A 21130-nucleotide genomic window follows, 5' to 3' on the forward strand; every position below is an offset into this window, starting at 1 on the left:
CCATCTGAGACACGGAGCCCTACACTGTGACTGCTATACCCTATCCAGAATCTGATGTTTACGAAGTTCACAAGCCTGGGAATGAGCGACAAGTCGTCCACCAAAATCGTATAAAGATCTGCCTAAAGGAAGATGGACCAGTACTTCCTCGACTGCCTCCTCCAAATGTCAGACCTGCAAGGGAATATGTTCCTGGCGAAGGGATCCATCCATCCATGGATTTCCCTATGTTCTCTCCCAGTCAGCCAGCATTCATCTGTTTGCCTCCAGCACCGGGACTGGTCCAGCCAACGTTAGTCAACCTGCCAGTTCCTGCTCTATCTCCTTTTGGCTCCCGCTTATTTACCTGTTTCCAGAGTGCCAGCAATAGCTCCGACTTCTCCAGTTCAAATACCACCGGTCCCGATTCCAGCAAGTCCTGAACTAGTTCCAGCTCCCATTTTTGCTGAAGAAGAGCCTGCTGAGGTTTCAGAAGTTCCGTCAGTTCCTGATGTTCCAGAGGTGGTGCTGCGCAGATCCCAAAGGTTCACGCAAAGCCAAATGCCAGCAAGGTATAGAGAGTAAAGTATCTGTGTATAAAAGTTTCTAGTTAACCACATGATAGGATTTAGTCTAAGGAACTGTTCTGCTTTTTCATGGTTCCCAGAGGCCACTTTATAATCATCTGCCCTCCAGGACTGGCTGTCAAGGATGGCTGTTGTTAATAGGGGGAGTTTGTGGTGGCACAGTACAGCAGTTGCACCCCTGTACCCTTGCTGTCCTGTCTGGTTGACTATATTGCAGTGTTCCCTGAGTCGCCATTTAAGCTGAGTATGTTAAATGGTTAATAAGTGCCTATATTATCTAATGTAATGTGTATATGACGTTATGTACCTTTTAAATGTTGTTACCAAGTCTTGTAACCAAGGAAGGTACCAGTGATCAGGTGAGTTATAGGGTGACCTATAGAATCCCTCCAGAGTCTTCCCCACAAAAAACCCTGGGAGGAGCTAGCTAGGGAGTTCTATTTTCAGTTTAGAGCATGCTGAGGAACAGTAGAGAGTGTCAGGTGTCCTGAGGAGCCCCAAGGCCGACCACACAGCCTTGCTTCTACCAACCAAGTGTCCCACAGGTGAAAGTCAAAACCTGGTAAACTACATACAGGGTGAAGTCAGTCAAGATCAGTCTACATAAAGTCAGCATGGACCTGCAGCAAATTGTCCAAAATCCACTACCAGTCCCAATGAAGTCTCTGAAGTCACTGGTCACCTCCTTGGGCCTAACTGAGCTGTAAAGACTATTCCATCTGTCTGCTTCAGTAAAGCTGCCATTGTTCCGTAACTTGGCATTGGAGTCATTATTTGCCCCGTGCCTAGCCCAGGATCCAGTGGCCATACCTTTGGATGGTGTAGAGGTAAAACCATGCCCTGGCATCACAAACACAAGGGGTTAATGCCATCTGCCCCTAGGGTAATAACATCTACCCTCCATCATACCCTAACCACAATAGCCTCACAAGCATACTCCTACTCAAACTTTTACAGCAGTGCGCACACAACCTTAATCAAATCAGAGCCCTGGTGTGGAGTTCTACCATACTCACTATAATACAATGACCATAGATCCAAAGACATGGAATGTTTTCTTAATGGCAAAGTTTTAAACAAGCAAAGAACAACTTACAATCTTACAATTAAGAAACCTGAAACGCGACCTGTTGGGGTTCTTGAGGGATGTGCTTGGAAAACCCTGAACTAGAATACTCCTTTAACCTACAGAATGAAAAATAAAAAATAAAATCAAAACCTCCATAGTTCCACACTTTTTACCATTACTAGGACATCTATTGGGTGTCCTTATTTAGATCGGTCTGGTGATAGCTTTACAAGCACACTCCTACTCCAAGGCAGATCTAGGGTTTTCTGTGATGCAAGTACAGTGTTGCTGATCAGGGGAATTGGACGCTTATTTCCAGCTTTCCCCGCACCGAAAGCTGATCCCTGGGATGTTAGCGGTGGCACACTTTTTGTTGACAGCTTTCTGCCAGTGGACCCTTCTAACAAAAGTGGACTTTCTAAAGCAGGCAACTATTTTAAGAAATGACTATATAGGCAGTGTCTTTATAAGAGTATGTTCACATGGCAAAGAAGCTTCAAGTGAGAAGCTGTGCAAATTTACCACCATGTGAGAAGACCAAACATTTATCTAGGCCACCTCCTTCCTTAAAAGTGTTTTCTGGGACTTAATGATTTATGACCTATCTGATCAATGGCTTATCGGTGGGGTGCTGGCAACCATCATATCCCACCAATCAGTTGTTTTGCACCCTGCACTGTACAGTAAATGGGGCTGCAACTGTATAGTAATTTGCAATTGCCCCCCCCCCCCGTGATTGCCGCACGCAGCACCCGCCCCACCACCTTGCATGGTGGAGCTGAAGCTGTAAGCTCCAGCTCCACCATTCACTGAACTTTCACATGCTTGATTACACAGTGTGTGAGCTGCGGGGACGCGATCCACTAGAGGCCGGCGTGATGACGTCACTTCATCGCGCCGGCGCCCGGAGATCCTGTCCCCGCAGCCCGCATACTGTAAGTAGTGAAGAGTATGCTCAGAGGCCAGGGGATTTGGGGAAACTATATACAGGAGGAGGGGGAGTGGGATTTAAAAACTTGGAAAAAGGGAATATTTAATGTGTAGGGCAAATCACAGGGGGCATTATATGGGAAGAGCACATGGCAGGGGGCCCCCCTGTGCTGTGCCCCTCACATATAATGCCCCCTGTGCTGTGTCCCACACATATAATTTATATGTTTGGGGCACAGCACAGGGGGAATTATATGTGAGGGGCATAGCACAGGGGGCATTATATGTGAGGGGCATTATATGAAATAATGCCTGCTGTGCTGTGCCCCTCACATATAATGCCCCCTGTGCTGTGCCCCTCACATATAATGCCCCCTGTGCTGTGTCCCACACATATAAATTATATGTGTGAGGCACAGCACAGGAGGCATTATTTCATATAATGCCCCCTGTGCTGTGCCCCACACATATAAATTATATGTGTGGGGCACAGGGGGCATTATATGTGAGGGGCACAGCACAGGGGGCATTATATGTGAGGGGCACAGCACAGGAGGCATTATTTCATATAATGCCCCCTGTGCTGTGCCCCACACATATAAATTATATGTGTGGGGCACAGCACAGGGGGCATTATATGTGAGGGGCACAGCACAGGAGGCATTATTTCATATAATGCCCCCTGTGCTGTGCTCCACACATATAATGCCACCTGTGCTGTGCCCCACACATATAATGCCCCATTCTTAGCCCCACACATATAATGCCCCCTGTGCTTTGCCCATCACATATAATACCCCATAATGCCCCCATCACATATAATGCCCCCATCACGCACCCCTCACATATAATGCCCCCATCATGCACCCCTCATATATAATGCCCCCATCATGCACCCCTCATATATAATGCCCCCATCATGCGCCCTTCACATATAATGCCCCCGTCATGCGCCTCTCACATATAATGCCCCCTCTGCTGTGCCCCTCACATATAATCCCCCCTGAGGGGACAGGATGGGGGCATTATATGTGAGGGGCACAGCACGGGGCATTATATGTGAGGTGCGCATGATGGGGGCATTATATATGAGGGGCAAAGAACAGGGGCATTAAATGTGAAGGGCACAGCATGGGGCATTATATGTGAGGGGCGCATGATGGGGGCATTATATGTGAGGGGCAAAGAACGGGGGCATTATATGTGAAGGGCACAGCACAGGGAGCAATATATGTTAGGGGCACAGGACAGAGGGCATTATTATTATGTGGGGGGAACAGGACGGGTCATAATTATTATATGTAGGGGCACAAGATGGGGCATTATTACTATATGTGAAGGCACAGAGTGTTTTGTATTTCAGAAGTATAGTGTAAATGATGAGGAATTTCTGGGGTGGTACGTTTTTTATGGGCCACAAAACATTTGGGTATTTTATTCATAGGGTGCACTGCACAGCAAGTTATATTCAGAGAGTGCAGTGTTTGATAGCATTAAATTTAGAGAACACAGTGTGTGGTAGTATTATATTCAGAGGGTACGGTGTGTGGCGGTATTATATTCAGAGGGCACAGTGTGTGGTAGTATTATATTCAGAGGGTACAGTGTGTGGTAGTATTATATTCAGAGGGTACGGTGTGTGGCGGTATTATATTCAGAGGGTACAGTGTGTTGTATATTCAGGAGGTACAGTGTGTCAGAATTATATTCAGAGGGTGTGTGGCAGGACTGTATTAGAACAATACAGTGTTTGGCAGTATTATAATAATTATTGTTTTCATATAGAGGATCAGAATCCGCTGACATAGAAACCATCTGGGCGTCAAGTTCTGCTGAGTGAAAATATAGCTGGAACAAGTCCTGGCAGTATGTACCATCTGAATTAGATAAGGAAAGACTATAGAGAAGACGTCACCTGTAATCACTGATATCATTCTGTATTCTCCTTACTGTGTTCCATCAGAGCTGGAGTCACTTGTAAGTTCTGCAGTTATGATGGGTGAAACAACAACTCCCAGCATCCCCTTACCACTGCTTAGGTCATACTGGGAGCTGTAGTTTTAAATGGTAAAAACTTCTTTAGCACTTTCCCATTCTGTGGCAATTGATATATTTGATAATTATTCTGACATGTGAACACGGCCTAAGAGTCTTAAACAAGGTTAGGACTGTATGATACATTTAATAATATTGTAAGTTCCGTAACTTACATTTAATAATATTGTAAGTTTCTGTCCGCCAACACAAAATACTCTAATAGTGCCCCTCCCGAGACTAGACTATGGATCCACCCCTGGCCCACTGTGCACCCACCCAGCTGAGAATCAGAGAACCCTTTTAGAAGGCGCACTAGAAGAGGGAGGAGGAGGAGGAAAAAAAGAGCGTCTCCTGGAGAAAATAATTGAAAATAATGTTTCTAACAGACGAATAATCAATATCAATCTAACAGAATAATCTATAATCGATCTAACAGACGAATCGATCAGATGACTCTGTCTCTTTTTATCTAAAGGACTGAATTATGGTTTAATCAAAGCATTTCATCCTGTCCAATTTGAAATTGATATGTTTAAAACATTGAGAAACATCAATTTACATATAGTTACATAGTATTTACAATTTTCATAAGTTTTTTTCTTAAAGAGGTGAAAAAAAAGCAGAAATACAGAAAAAAAGTACAGTGGGTCCCTTAGGATTTGGCTCTGTAGTTGGGTTTTCAGAACAGGAAAATGTTTGTGTGAACATGCTAGCAGAAGGTGAGAGAGTGCCACTGACACAGAGCCCTAGCATTTTAAAGGGGAGTATATCCTCTAAATTCTCTCCACTAATTCATAGTTATAGTTCGTATAAAAAAGACATATGTCCATCAAGTTCAACCAAGGAATTGAAGGGAAGGGGTATGGTGGGATGAAGGGGAAGGGATGTGATTATATTTCTGCATGAGCATAAATGTTAAATTCAACCAGGCAGTTCTATTGAGCTGTTTGGGAGAGCTGTGATTAAAAGGGTATTCCGGGAATTTTTTTTATTTGACTATGCTACAGGGGCTGTAAAGTTAGTGTAGTTCATAATATAGTGTCTGTACCTATGTGTAACAGTTTTCTCACAATTCTTCTGCGATTTTTACCCCACTATTTATTTTTATCAACATACAAAATTACTGTTGTCTCGGATTTTTCCCAGCTTGCAATGCAGCCGAGACCTGACTCACTAGTCAGCTGATGACAGGGAGCCTGTCTGCTTCAATGGGTGAAGGGACCCTGATTGAAAACCACAGGTCTTTTGTTTCAATGGGTGGGGTGGCTGATGTGTGGGAGGGAGGAAAATGACATTGTAGGATTTATAGTCAAAAAAACAAAAGTCTCATGACACAGCCATTTATCCCCAAGACAAGTGCAGATCCTTCCTAAGCATGTTCGTTACTGTCTGCCAGGTACGTACTAAAATCACCTTATGGTGGATAACCCCTTTAATGATGTGAAGGCATTTCTTTATCTCAAAACTGAGAGCAACTTTTCAGAAGGGGGAAAAAAAACCTTACGGTGGCCTTCAAATAGACATGGCCTCAAAATATGCTGAGCCGATAAAGATGAGGGAACGGTTGTCATGACCTCCAACTATTACAATTATAAATGTGCATGTCAGGTTAACAATAATGAGGTATACAGGAAACTAACTTCTAATCCTGTGGAAAAAATTTAAAATCAACTCAGATAATTTCTGAGAGTACAAATAGAAAAAGGGATACTATCCACTAAAACTGCAGAACGACTTCTCTCTCCTGCCCCCAAATACCCTAAATGGTATTGTCTTCCAAAAGTTCACAGAGCCGACTCACTGGCAAACCCATTGTGACAGGGATCGGCTCTGTGACAGAACCTCTATCCCAGTACATTGATTGGCTGTTGCGTTCTATGTTAAAATACACACCAACATACAGTATCTAAAAGACACTGGAGATTAAAGGGGTATTCCGGCTTTATACATCTTATCCCCTATCGTAGTGATAGGGGATAAGATGTATGATCGCAGGGGTCCCGCAGGTGGGACCCCGTGATCTCAGTGCAGCCCCCAGCATTCTGTGCCAGCTGCTGCCTCAGACGGGGACGTGACCTCACAGCCACGCCCCCTAGTGATGTCATGCCATGTCATGTCCCCATCTCTGTGGCAGAGGCTGGCACAGAATGCTGGTGGCTGCACCGAGATCACGGGGGTCGGCACCGGCGGGAACCCTGTGATCATACATCTTATCCCCTATCCTTTGGATAAGGGATAAGATGTATAAAGCCAGAATACCCCTTTAACTCTAACATTTACAAGATATTACTTGGACAGAAGGTGGTATGCATTTAGCGTCCATTGCCCTCAAGAGCCTGTACAACTGCATCCCTCATGATGTGTACAGGCTGTTAGAGAAATACAGCCTACAGAGAAATCGAAAAATGTCATTGATTTTGTGGTGGACTCTCTGCGCTTTATTCTCACTAATAATGCGTTCAAACATGGCGAGGACTGGTATAAGCAGACCCTTGGCACAGCCATGGACATGCCAGTCTCGTGTACATATGCCAATTTGTTCCTCATCATGTTTGAATGCAGATACATTTTTTTTTTCAAATCTAATCCATTTGTTCCACATTTCTAGATGTTAAGATTGCTATCAAAGAAGGAGAGACTAACTGTCATCTTAAAAATACAGCAACAAAATACCATACTAGATTTTAAAAGCTCCCATCCGTATCATGTAAGGAAAAGGATACTATATTCCCAATTTTTGAGAATTTGGCGCATTAATAGTTCCTCTGACTACAACATACAAGCAGAAGAAAGAAAAAAGGTTACCTAACAGAAACTATCCTGAGAAACTAATAGAAAAAAGCTTACAGAGAGCGAGCAAGATCTTGAGATATGACTTACAAAAAAATAAGAGTATCAGAAAGCCACAAACGTTTTGTGTTTGGTAACAGTTATATAAATAAAACAATATCTGATGCAATTAAAAGACACTAGTACATGCTTGAAGCAGATAATATATTAAGGGACGTAGCTAGTAAAAACCACTAATCACACACACACACAGAAATGTCACAATAGGAGCTAAAAAGCTAAGAAAAAGAGAAAATTCGACTAACTGGCTTATAAAAACATGTCCAGAAGGTAATCCTCCTTGTGGCAGTTGTAATTATTGCAAATTAAATGTATCTAAGCACAATATCACTCTAGGAGGTTATTCTCACACAGTGAAACAATGAATTACATGTAGAACTACATATATGGTAAATATGCTCTAATATAGGGCTAGGCGGTATACCGATTCATACCAAATACCGATTTTTTTTGGGCTGCACGATATGAATTTTCCCCCATACTGCAAAACCGGTTGGGCCCCTCCCCCTTGCGAATGTATTATCAGCCTAGCGCAGCGCTGTCCCCACATCTGGGAACTAACCCTATGTTACCTGCCAGCGCTGTTCTGCCCCCCCCAATTAATGATCAGCCCAGCGAGGCACCAGTCCTGCCTGTCCACATCAACAACCTGGGTGTTCCAGCGTCAGCACCGGTATTAATGGGGAACCCTGTCCTCCCTACCTACAATGGAAACCCCTTCACCCTGAGGAATTTCAAGGGGAGAATCCAGAGTTTGTTTGTTTGTCTTTTATTCTCTCCCTCCTAATCAACAGGTGCAGTTGCTCACAGGACAACTACAGGGACCAGCACTGGGGGAAGTCGTGAGAAGGCGACTGTACAGCAGATCTATGAAGGACTCTACCAGGTATTTGAGTCACATTGCCCTAGAGACTGTTCAAAAACTACATGGCTTAAATCCCGAGCATGGCAACAAGGTATTGATGGATAGATTTATTGATGAGGCTCATAATAAGTGGGACAAAGCTCAGTTGAGAATGTTGGCAGTCCAAAGCCCCAGTCTGTCCTTCCCCGCTTTTAAGAGATTGGCTATTCAAGTCATAGAGTCCGGGACTGAGTCAGAGGGAGTTTGCGCACCTGTCCCACAGCCACTAGGTGCCATAGCTAGGCCCATAGCACCACCATCACCATTCCCCGTCCCAGTGCCACCTACCTTGCCGGTTACTACAGCCTCAGAATTAGAGTGTGAAGCAGGACATCGAACAATTAACTAAGGCTGTGAAGGAGCTTGTCACACAGGCCGCTCCACCTGACCATGAACCGCCCATGCCTAGGAAACCCGCTCCTGCTCCCTGCAATTTTAATCCCAATCCTCCACCTAATAGGCCCTTGGGGACTCAAAGACCCTTTTGCACCTATTGCAATAAACAAGGACATTGTAAAATGCAGTGTTGGGATTTGAACGGGTTTCCCCTAAGGTCGCGGACCGGCCCTCAGGAAAACAGTGATCAGGTCCAAAGCCCGAATGACCTAAGTCTGGACTTTAACTTTGTCACCTCGTGCCCATATGTTTAGATTATTGTAGAAGGTGTACAGTTGGAGGTGCTGATGGATACAGGGTCGCAGGTGTCTACTATACCTAAAAAATTTTCTATACGCACTGGAATGACCGTTTATTGTGTGAACCTGATGATGTTGATTTTAGAGTAGTGGCAGGTAACGGGAAACCAATATCCAGGCATGGATATTGGGAGCCAACCATGCAGTTGGGAGAACATGTACTTAGAGGGCAGGAAGTGATTGTAACTAATCTATATATATATAAAACTCAATGTGTGTGTGTGTGTGTGTGTATGTGTGTATGTATGTGTGTATGTTCCACAAAAACTTTCAAACGACTAAATATATTAACATGAAACTTGGCACACATGTTACTTATATGTCAACAAAAAACATAGGATAGGTGAGTTAACCCTTACTCACCCCCATTTGCCAGGGGCGGGGCTTATGTTTAAAGTCCCATGCAAGTCAATGAGAAATATGTTTCTGCATAACTTCCAAACGGCTGGAGATATTTCCATAATACTTGGTCACATGTTACTTATATGTCCACTTAACATATAGGATAGTTAATTTAACCCTTAACCACCCCCATTTGTGAGGGTCTGGGTTTTTGTTTAAAGTCCCATGCAAATCAATGGGAAATGTATGTTCCCATATAATTTCCCTATGGCTGGAGCTATTTGAATACCTGGTACACATATGACGGGTCGGGATGGGAGGTCGGGATGGGAAGTCGGGATAGGAGGTTGGGGATAGGAGGACGGGATAGGAGGTCGGGATAGGAGGACGGGACAGGAGGACGGGATAGGAGGTCGGGATGTGGGGTTGGGATATGACAACAATATATGAGGACTGGGTATGAAGTCAAAAGCTTCCTCCTTTGTTTATTTTCCTCCCCAACAAGGATTAGGAAGGAAAAACCGGGCAACTAAGGGTACTCAGCTAGTATATATATAAAATTCAACGTGTGTATGTTCAACAAACACTTCCAAACGGCTAAAGATATTAACATGAAACTTGGCACACATGTTACTTATATGTCAACAACAAACATAGGATAGGTGATTTAACCCTTACTCACCCCCATTTGGCAGGGGCGGGGTTTATGTTTAAAGTCCCATACAAGTCAATGGGAAATATATGTTACTGCAAAACTTCCAAACGGCTGGAGATATTTCGATAATACTTGGTCACATGTTACTGATATGTCCACTTTTTGATGTTACTTATATGTCCACTTAAAATATAGGATAGTTGATTTAACCCTTAACGACCCCCATTTGTGAGGGTCAGGGTTTTAGTTTAAAGTCTCATGCAAATCAATGGGAAATGTATGTTCCCACATAACTTCCATATGGCTGGAGATATTTCAATACCTGGTACACATATTACGGGTCGGGATATGAGGACGGGATATGAGGACGGGATATGAGGACGGGACAGGAGGACGGGACAGGAGGTCGGGACAGGAGGTCGGGACAGGAGGTCGGGACAGGAGGACGGGATAGGAGGACGGGATAGGAGGTCTGGATAGGAGGTCTGGATAGGAGGTCTGGATAGGAGGTCGGGAAAGGAGGATGGGATATGAGGATGGGATAGGTTGTCGGGAAAGGAGGACGGGAAAGGAGGATGGTGAAGGAGGACGGGATAGGAGGTCGAGATAGGAGGTCGAGATAGGAGGTCGAGATAGGAGGTCGGGATAGGAGGTCGGGATAGGAGGTCGAGAAAGGAGGATGAGATAGGAGGTCGGGATAGGAGGTCGAGAAAGGAGGACGGGATAGGAGGTCATGATAGTGGGTCAGCATAGGAGCTCGAGATTGGAGGTCGGGATAGGAGGTCGGGATATAGGGTTGGGATATGACAACAATATATGAGGACAGGATATGAAGTCAAAAGCTTCCTCCTTTGTTTATTTTCCTCCCCAACAAGGATTAGGAAGGAAAAACCGGGCAACACCTGGTACTCAGCTAGCATGCATATATATATATATATATATATATATATATATAATATATAAAACTCAACGTGTGTGTATGTATGTTCCACAAAAACTTCCAAACGGCTAAAGATATTAACATGAAACTTGGCACACATGTTACTTATATGTCAGCAACAAACATAGGATAGGTCATTTAACCCTTACTCACCCCCATTTGCCAGGGGCGGGGTTTATGTTTAAAGTCCCATACAAGTTTATGGAAAATATATGTTACTTCATAACTTCGAAACAGCTGGAGATATTTTGATAATACTTTTTGATAATACTTTTTGATGTTACTTATATGTCCACTTAAAATATAGGATAGTTAATTTAACCCTTAACTACCCACATTTGTGAGGGTCAGGGTTTTTGTTTAAAGTCTCATGCAAATCAATGGTAAATGTATGTTCTCATATAACTTCTGTACAGCTGGAGATATTTCAATACCTGGTACACATATTACAGGTCGGGATATGAGGACGGGATGGGAGGTCGGGATGGGGGGTCGGGATGGGAGGACGGGACGGGAGGTCGGGACGGGAGGTCGGGACGGGAGGTCGGGACGGGAGGTCGGGACGGGAGGTCGAGACGGGAGGTCGAGACGGGAGGACGGGGATGGGAGGACGGGGATGGGAGGACGGGATAGGAGGTCAAGATAGGAGGACGGGATAGGAGGACGGGATATGTGGTTGGGATATGACAACAATATATGGAGATGGGATTTAAAGTCAAAAGCTTCCTCCTTTGTTGATTTTCCTCCCCAACAAGGATGAGGAAGGAAAAACCGGGCAACGCCGGGTACTCAGCTAGTCAATAAATATATATATATATATATATATATATATATATAACTCTGTGTGTATGCGTGTATGTTCCAGCATCACGTCCAAAAGGCTAAAAATATTAACGTGAAACTTGGCACACATGTTACTTATGTGTCAGCAACCAACATAGGATAGGTGATTTAACCCTTACTCACCCAAATATGCCAGGGGCGGGGTTTATGTGTAAAGTCCCATACAAGTCTATGGGAAATATAATAACTTCCAAACGGCTGGAGATATTTTGATAATAGTTGGTCACATGTTACTTATGTCCACTTAAAATATAGGATAGTTAATTTAACCCTTAACTTACCCCCATTTGTGAGGGTCAGGGTTTTTGTTTAAGGTCCCATGCAAATTAATCGGGATAGGAGGACGGGATAGGAGGATGGGATATGAGGAGAGGATATGGGGTTGGGATATGACAACAATATATGAGGATGGGATATGAAGTCAAAAGCTTCCTCCTTATTTTCCTCCCCAAAAAGGATTAGGAAGGAAAAACCAGGCAATGCCGGGTATTCACCTAGTGTGTCTGATAAAGGGTCTGCTGAGTTTATACTGGGGATGAATATCATGATAAACTGGTTCCCTGAAATTGTAGATTCCTTGCATGCCTCTTTCCCATACATGTCCCCCTCAGGTCAGCGGGCTGCGCAGCACCACTGCGCAGCACCAAGTTCTACAGCCGAAGCAGAAGTTTGCCAACCAACAAGGTGAAATCTGCAGAGTACGAGTCCAAGATATCAGGTCGGTGACCCTACAGCCCAATACCGAGACCATCATCTGGTGCCGTGCATGTCCTGGAGTAAGGAACAAGAACTATCAAGCCCTGCGGGAGCCTATGCAGCTGGAAGATCATCCCCTTGTACGAGCTGCTAGAAGCCTTGTCACGGTTACCAACGGGAGAGTCCCCTTCCGGTTAGTCAATCTGTCTGATGCTGCTACTGTGTTACCTAAGTACATCCCAGTTGCCCAACTGCATCTTCTAGAGACAAGGGACATCCTAACAGAACGCAAGGTGGCCCAACAGCGTGCGGCCAAAGTAGCTGAAGGATCAGGTGCAAGTACTTCTGAGCCCTGGTGGGCGCAACTCCCCAAGGGAGTCGTCAACGTTGCTAGAAGGTACCACGAGGCTTTCAGTAAACACCCCACGGACTTTGGCCATACGTCCATGATCCAGCACAGAATTTTCACCAACGACAGCCCACCTATTAAAGAAAGACCCCTTCCAGTTGCATGTATCAGACTGTCAAGAAGATGATGGCCGACATGAAAGCGGAGGATGTCATTCAAGAGAGTCAGAGTCCCTGGGCGGCGCCCCTTGTGTTGGTCAAGACAAAGGATGGAACTATTCGTTTTTGTGTCGACTACAGGAAGTTGAACAATGTCACCCACAAATATGCTTATCCTCTACCCAGAATTGAAGAGTCCCTTACAGCCCTCGGTTAGGCTGCTTACTTCTCCACTCTGGACTTAAAGGGGTATTCCAGGCAAAAACATTTTATCCCCTATCCAAAGGATAGGGGATAAGATGTCTGATCACGGGGGGCCCGCCGCTGGGACCCCCCACAATCTCCCTGCAGCACCCGCATTTTATGCGGGAGCTGCGTCTCCAGTTTCGGAAACCTCTGGGTTTCCGGGACTCGGGACGTGACGTCACGCCACGACCCCTCCATTCAGGTCTATGGGAGGGGGCGTGGTGGCCTCGATTGTTGTCTGAGTTGATGGAAATTTAGAACAATACGGTCCATTGTTCTACAGGATACACCCCTTTCTGCCTGATAATAGGGCGGTATGGGCAGCTGCCGAAGTACCGAATGTTTGGACTTCAAGCTCCCTTCAATAACTCTCCGCAAGCTTCTGTGGAATGGGTCTCTGACCATCAAAGAAGAATCCAGGATGCAAAAGAGATTGTCAACAAAAAGATGGGCGAGGATCAGCAAAAGCAACAGCAAGACTATAACCATCATGCCAAACCCCTTCAGTTAGGTGACAAGATCTGTCTGCGGAAATTTCTGAGGTTCCACAAGCTGGATTCCATCTGGGAAATGGAGCCATACACAATAATGGCCATACCCTACCCTAACTCTGATGTGTACGAGATCCAGAAAACTGGGTATGAGCCGTAAGTTGTCCACCATAACGGATAAAGTTATGTTACAAGGAAGACCTGCCTGAACCTCTGGTATCTCTTCCACCAGCTGTCAGACCTGCAAGGGAGTATGTGCCAGGAGAGGGGATCCACCCATCGATGGATTTCCCCATGTTCTCTCCCAGCCAACCTGCAGTCTTCTGTGTCGTGCCATCCCAGAGGCCGGTGCAACCAACCTTAGCCGCCTCACCAACTCCAGTTCTGTCACCATTTGCACCAGTCTACATCCCAGTTTCCAGGTCTCCAGTGTCTCTGCCGGCCAGCTCGAGTCCTGATTGTCCAGAACCAGCTCCAACTCTGGAATTGGATCACCAAGAATCCCCTACAACCCCAGTAATGACAGAGTTCCCGAAGAGGGAAGTGTTCCTGGTTCACAAGAAGTGGTGCTGCGTAGGTCCCAAAGGTCTACACAGGGCCAACTGCCAGCAAGATACAAAGATTAAGTGTCAAGTAATCGGGCTAGCTATGGACCTGACAAAGAAATGGACCTGACGAAGAAAGGTGGAACCCTTTCGAAACGTTTTGTCCGTTTCATAATAAACCCCTTTTATTATTTGTATTCATGGTCCGTGATCGTTCACGTCACAAAACAGTGTGCGCCCTATAGTTCGCCTGTTGTGACCGAGGTTCTTTCGGGATCCCTCTTCTACACCAATTTATCCCAACCAGGGTGCCTCCAGCAGCTGCAAAACTACAACTGCCAGCATGCCTGGACAGCCGAATGCTGGGAGTTGTAGTTTTGCAACAGCTGGAGCCACCCTGGTTGGGAAACACTGATCTACACAGTATGAAGTGGATCTTTTGTGCTCTATGGCTGTATATTTCCTGAGCTGTCGTGTATAGCGCAGTAAAAAGCAAGATGCCACCTGTGCACATGGCAACTCTGGAATGGGACAGCAGCATTTATTTTACTTCTGCATTTTTTTTTTTATTGCAGTTTACATTTCAGCTTTAGAAGACATGATTATTTCTATACTTAAAATATAAATTTACTCCAGAGCGCCCATTGTTAAATATTGGCTCACTGCATATTATGTGACTCAGCATTGATCAGAAGGGTATCAGCAGCACCTGCCTCTATCTAATGATCAGGACAGGTGTCTATTCTGTATACTAGAGTAATCTGTGTGTATATCTTAGGGAGGGAATGACCCAGCACATACTTGTGTTTTCCTAGCACATCATCTTGACCTTTACTCTCCAAGTTCCATATGTTAAACTGCAGATACAGCTTATCTCGGCTGATAACCCATAGGCTGTGCGTGCATGTGGGAGTATAAAACTCCAGCCGTGCCCAGCACAGATCTCATGAGCAACTGACCAGCAAAGAGGTAGGTAAGAGCCATCTCATCACTACCTGGACAGGACCGATGACTTCTATACAGATAGAGAAGAGCGGAGTTTGTCATCCAACTCTATGGATGCATCGTTTCACCCTTTGATTTAGGAAACCCTGTATTTAGCTTCTGCAGTACATTGTGTTATTACGGGTTGTGCCAATTGACAAACAAAACTCTGCGGTGCTTGTTTACTGTCTTGTATTTGCCAAGACAATTATCTGAGTACTTAAAGGGGTACTCCGGTGGAAAACTTTTTTTTTTTTTCAATCAACTGGTGCCAGAAAATTAAACAGATTTGTAAATTACTTACATAGGCTGCTCTGGACAGTTCCTAAAATGGACAGAGATGTCAGCAGAGAGCTTTGTGTTCCAAATAGAAAATAATTTCCTCTGTAGTAGTCAGCAGCTAATAAGTACTGGAAGGATTAATATTTTTTAATAGAAGTCATTTACAAATCTGTTTAACTTTCTGGCACCAGTTGATTAAAAAAAAAAAAAGTTTTCCACCGGAGTACCCCTTTAATTTTACGTGTTTGGTAGGCCTCCAACGTACACGAATATACAGATAGCTGAAAAGTAGGTGCACCCATTGAGGGAGATTTATCAAAACCTGTCCAGAGGAAAAGTTGCTGAGTTGCCCATAGCAACCAATCAGATCGCTTCTTCGATCTGATTGGTGGCTATGGGCAACTCAGCAACTTTTCCTCTTGACTGATTTTGATAAATCTCCCCCCATTAAAACCTGTGCATAGGAAAAGTTGACCAGTTACCCATAGCAGCCAATCAGATCGCTTCTTTTATTCCTCAGAGGCCTTTTTAATAGGATCTCCTTTAAATTTTTTTAAAGACCTCTAAAAACAAAGATCAAAGAAGCGATCTGATTGGTTGCTATGGGCATCTGGTCAACATTTCCTCTGCACAGGTTTTGATAAGTCTCCCCAATAAGGTACACAGTATAACTGTAACGGAATATATTGAACAGGGGTATTGCAGACACATACAACATCCGTGTAAATCGTGATTTATGTGACTGTATTGTGTCTAGCTATGATGTTGTATTGGGAGGCACACTGTGTGATTAGCTGCTATTCTTGGTAATAGAATAACATAGCTTGTGTCTTTTTATAACTTTATTGCTTTATGGTACTTTTGATAATAGAAATGTTAAAGAGAAAAGGCCTACACTTCTTTGATTTCCGCTATGTAATAGATTTGTGTTAAAGGGGTTAACCATCAATAGTAAAATATTTTTCATAAGAAATACTCACCTACTTGATCCCCTGCTGCTGCCCTTCCAAAAGTGCCTGGGTCCCCACTGCTCGCTTAATTCTTGTCACAATATGCAGGAAATACCCACTTAGCCAATCCATGACTATAGTTATAACTCTCCTCGGCCGAGGACTTACTGAGTGGGCATTCCCTGCTTGTAGAGATTGGGACCAGAAAGTGGTGAGCAGCAGGAGCTAGGTATTGTTGGAATGGGGGATTGGAAGGGTGAGTATCCCATATTTTTTCAATCCTTTTGCAAGCAAGTTAACAAAAACTATATCACCAAACAACCACTTTAAAGTGGTACTGTATCATAAAAACATTTCTACTGCCATCCAAAAACAGCTCCACATCTGTCCATAGGTTGTGTGTGGTATTGCAGCACAAATTTGGACAATATTTGGTGCTATATTTGGACAAAAATAGATGTTTTTCTTATCCTGTCCAACCCCTTTAATCCACATTTTGCAGCCAGAGTGTCCCTGAGCCTAAAGTGATTAAATGTACTATGTATTGTAGCTTAGACTTTATTGTAAGAGTCGGGGATGTTTATATGACACCATAGGTTACATTGTATATATTCATTATATTAAGGCTGACATATCTGCTACAGAACATTTTTTTTCCTTCCGAAAAACTGCATGATATGGGTCTTAAAGGGGTACTCCTGTGGAAAACTTTTTTTTCTTTTTTATCAACTATTGCCAGAAAGTTAAACAGATTTGTAAATTACTTCTATTAAAAAATCTTAATCCTTCCAGTACTTTTTAGAGGCTATATACTACAGAAGAAATGTTTTTCTTTTTGGATTTCTCTTATGTCACGACCACAGTGCTCTCTGCTGACCTCTGCTGTCCATTTTAGGAACTGTCCAGAGCAGCATATGTTTTCTATGGGGATTTCTCCTGCTCGGGGCAGTTCCTAAAATGGATAGCAGAGGTCAGCAGAGAGCACCGTGGTCGTGGCATAAGAAAAATTCAAAAAGAAAAGCATTTCCTCTGTAGTATACAGCCCCTAAAAAGTACTGGAAGGATCAAGATTTTTTAATAGAAGTAATTTACAAATCTGTTTAACTTTCTGTCACCAGGTGATCTAAAAAAGTTTTCCACGGGAGTACCCCTTTAAGGTTGTATGTAGTGTTACAGCTGGGCTCCATTCAATTCAATGGAACTGAGCTGCGATACCACACACAACCTGAGGACAAGAATGGTACTGTTTAAAATCCTGGATAACCCCTTTTAAGTGATTCCATGTGTAAATATTTTCTAAAAAAAAAAAACTATATAGAGGTTCTGTAAATGTGCTACAATTGCTAACTGATAAGTAAATCATACTTAAGACAAATGTTCAATACATCTATATCTTTGTTTTAGGTTAGTGAGAAGACATTGTAGCCATGAGAGGTTTCGTGGTAGCTCTAGCACTCCTGTTCCTCACAGGTAAGCCGCCATAACTAAATCATCTCCCTTTAGTTCAGAGTTTAGTCGTTGATATTGAATACTTTTATTCTTCACAGTTATTTTTATTAAGAGATTATACAGAATTTCAAAAGAATAACATAGATAAATAATGCAATTTTTTTAATATAACATTGTTGGGGAAAAAAAATGTCAGCTTTGTTCCAAAAACAGTGTCTCTTCTGTCCACAGGTTGTGTGTGGTATTACAGTTAAAACCTATTTAATTCAGTGGAGCTGAGCTCCAATACCAGATGCAACCCATGGACATGTGTAGTACCATATCTGTAAGATGGGAACCATGTTTTTCTTCCGCACAACCCCTTTAATTTATAGTAATATTTATTTGCTAATTACGTTCTGTGGATACTGATATTGGCTTCTCTATAACAGACAATTATTTATCTTCCTATCAGGAACACAGGCCCGTTACCCATGGCAGCATGATGAACCCCAAAGCCCTGTTTATCAAGCCCGGGAAGTGATTGAAAACTACCTAAATAAAGTGCGGGATCTCGGCAGGGAAGCCGTCTCCCAGGTGGAGACCTCAGATCTTGGAAAACAGCTTGAGTAAGTGGATCACGAAGGACATTTTTGCCAAATTGGATGGCACCACTTCAATGGGCACTTACTACTTTGGTGATATGGACATAGTACAATCATTATCTCCCACATTGACACATTTATACTTTGCACACTTGATTCTCTTATGTTATGAGTCCATGGGTGAGTTTATCATGGTCTGTGTAAATAAAGTTATTCTTACCCCTCAATTGCCTGGGTGTACTTCCCCCACATTTAAGAGGTGCACATTTTTCATTAAAGGGGTACTCCACTGGCCAGCGTTTGGAACAAAATGTTTGGAATGGAATTTTCAAGCTGCGGGGGTCAGCCATGCCCCTCGTGACGTCAGGACCACGCCCCCTCAATGCAATAAAGATAGACATGCATTGAGGGCACACGGCTGTGATGTCACGAGGGGGCATGGCCGAACCCCGCAGCATGAAAACAGCGTTCGGAATATTTAGTTCCGAATACTTTCCAGTTGAATACCCCTTTAATAGTAAAATAGCTTAGACAAGTTTCTAAATGTGGTTCAGGCTTGCATGAGATCACACAAAAAATTCCCCCTGAATTTGCTTCTGTTACCTCCAACAGTAAAACTAATTTTATATCTTTTTGGTCCTATAGTCTGAAAATCACTGAGAAGTTTGACACCCTCAGCTCTAATGCATTGGCCCTGAAGAAACAACTGAATCCATATGTGGAAAAAGTCAGAGAGCACATTTCTGCAGAGGTGGAGAAAGACATCCCACTCATCAAAGAAAAGATTCGTCCCATCCTAGAGAACTTCCAGGCAAAATGGGCTGAAGATGTTAAGGCTTTCAGAGAGCGGGTGCAACCTTTGGGAGAGGAGCTGAAGAAACAAACCAGAAACAACCTTGACGCCTTCTACAAGAAACTGCAACCAGTGGCTGCAGATTTCAGAGAGAAATTGCGTTCTGAGGTCGACTCCCTTCGAGCCAACCTGGCTCCATACACCGAACAGGTGAGGCAGAAGGTTCTCGAGAAACTGGAAGAAGCCAAAGCTAAAGCTGGCCCTGCCGCAGATGAATACAGAGCTCAGGTTAACCAGCATATTGATAACCTTAAGGAAAGGCTTGCTCCTCTGGCTGAGAATCTCAAAGAGCGTCTGTTGCCCCATGCAGAAGAAGCCAAAGCCAAAATCACCAAGCTTTGGGAAGCTGTGAGAGCCAGGCTTAGCCAAAGCTCTTAGAGTGTTCCCATGTAATGACTGTGTGATGACACGGTGTAATACCGTGATCCACAATTTCCATAGCGTTCAAAAGAGGAGGATACATCATCAAGTTACTAACATTAAAGAAATATATCAAAAAGGTGTGACCTGTAATGCATTGTTTATATGATCCATCCTGATTACCTTTCTCCCCATGACTATGTCCTCGTTCTTTCACATCGGTCTGAGAATAAAATGCATTGGTGGAACATAATTATTTTTGCGTTTGAATTTTTTAAATGTTTTGTGACATTATGAAAATATAATGAAAGCACATATAATGGTACACAAAGTAAAAAGAAAAGTTAACTTATGTAACTTAAACTATTTGTTGTCATATGAAGACATATGTTATGTGAAGATAATGCCAGCACTATCCCCTCTGCTTTGTTAGTTCCAATTCACATATGTACGGAAATCTGTCATAGTTGTTGTGCTTAACCAAAAAACTGTGCATATAGCAGCTCTGCTAGATAATCCACAGGTCCAGCATCATGCTCCATTTTAGCCTGTGGGATGGGGTCAATCCTGCTTGTTGCATACAGTATTTTCATCCAGGGTGGCTTTGATTCAGGAGCACAACTAGAAAAGGCTGGGCCATAGTAAAAAATCTGAATTGATCTCCCCAATGTGTGCACTTGTTTAAGCCATATACTTCTCTTCATTCTAGCAATCAGTGGGGGGTCTCTTTGACATGTTAGAAGTATTAGGGTAGGGTCACACACAGCATATACACAGCGTATTTCCCACTGCGCAAAATCTTCTGTGCAGCAGATAATATGCTGCATTTTCTTCTGTTAACTGACACACAGGGCTACCCAGCAGCAGCCCTGTGTGTTCAGTGAGGTTTGGAGGCATGGGCGTGCATCAGTCACATAGCTCACGACCCCACCTCCAAACCTCACTGCACTCACAGGGCTGCCGCCAGGTGTTGGCTATCAGAAGAATGCATAGCATGCCATTCATTATAGTGGTTGTAGTGTTTTATATAGTAGCAGTAGTAGAAGTTGCAGTTATCTTCTAAATGTTCCGACGTGCCATATAACATAGATCGATGTAGAAATAGATGGCGCACTGAACCGCTGAACAAAGTCCTCTACAGTCGTAAGTGGGAGAATCTGGAAGGTCCTGGCAGCGTTGTACTGTATATATGGTGGGGGGTGGGGTTGTTGCAACCGGGACATTAAAATTGCCCATATCTTTCAGCTGCATTCAGCTGCTAGTACTTTGCGTGTCAGAATGTAAATGTATGTCCTGAGATCCGTCTCAGTTATGAAGCGGGTGCATGACAGTGGGTTCCGGCTTCTATCAGC

General features: G+C 43.7%; 1 protein-coding gene across 3 annotated transcripts; it reads left to right on the top strand.

Annotated features, from left to right (window-relative positions):
* Positions 1-14184: 14184 nt before the first annotated feature.
* APOA1 (apolipoprotein A1) lies at positions 14185-20017 on the top strand. 3 transcript variants are annotated; one of them, XM_056543410.1, is made up of 4 exons: positions 14185-14287; positions 17937-18002; positions 18436-18589; positions 19211-20017. In XM_056543410.1, exons 2-4 carry the CDS (start codon positions 17960-17962, stop codon positions 19794-19796), a joined length of 783 nt encoding a protein of 260 aa, XP_056399385.1. In that variant the 5' UTR covers positions 14185-14287; positions 17937-17959; the 3' UTR covers positions 19797-20017. The 3 variants fall into 3 exon arrangements, with proteins under 3 accessions (XP_056399385.1, XP_056399384.1, XP_056399383.1); XM_056543409.1 differs by lacking the exon at positions 14185-14287 and adding an exon at positions 15186-15285; XM_056543408.1 differs by lacking the exon at positions 14185-14287 and adding an exon at positions 16167-16240.
* Positions 20018-21130: the final 1113 nt, after the last annotated feature.

This window comes from Hyla sarda, chromosome 10 (assembly GCF_029499605.1).
Source record: "Hyla sarda isolate aHylSar1 chromosome 10, aHylSar1.hap1, whole genome shotgun sequence".
In the NCBI taxonomy this organism is placed as follows: domain Eukaryota; kingdom Metazoa; phylum Chordata; class Amphibia; order Anura; family Hylidae; genus Hyla; species Hyla sarda.

Coding starts and splice junctions, on each gene's coding strand:
- APOA1 (XM_056543410.1), top strand. CDS start 17,960: ATGAGAGGTTTCGTGGTAGCTCTAGCACTCCTGTTCCTCACAG. Junction 18,003..18,435: donor AGCACTCCTGTTCCTCACAG/GTAAGCCGCCAT, acceptor TCTTCCTATCAG/GAACACAGGCCCGTTACCCA. Junction 18,590..19,210: donor GATCTTGGAAAACAGCTTGA/GTAAGTGGATCA, acceptor TTGGTCCTATAG/TCTGAAAATCACTGAGAAGT.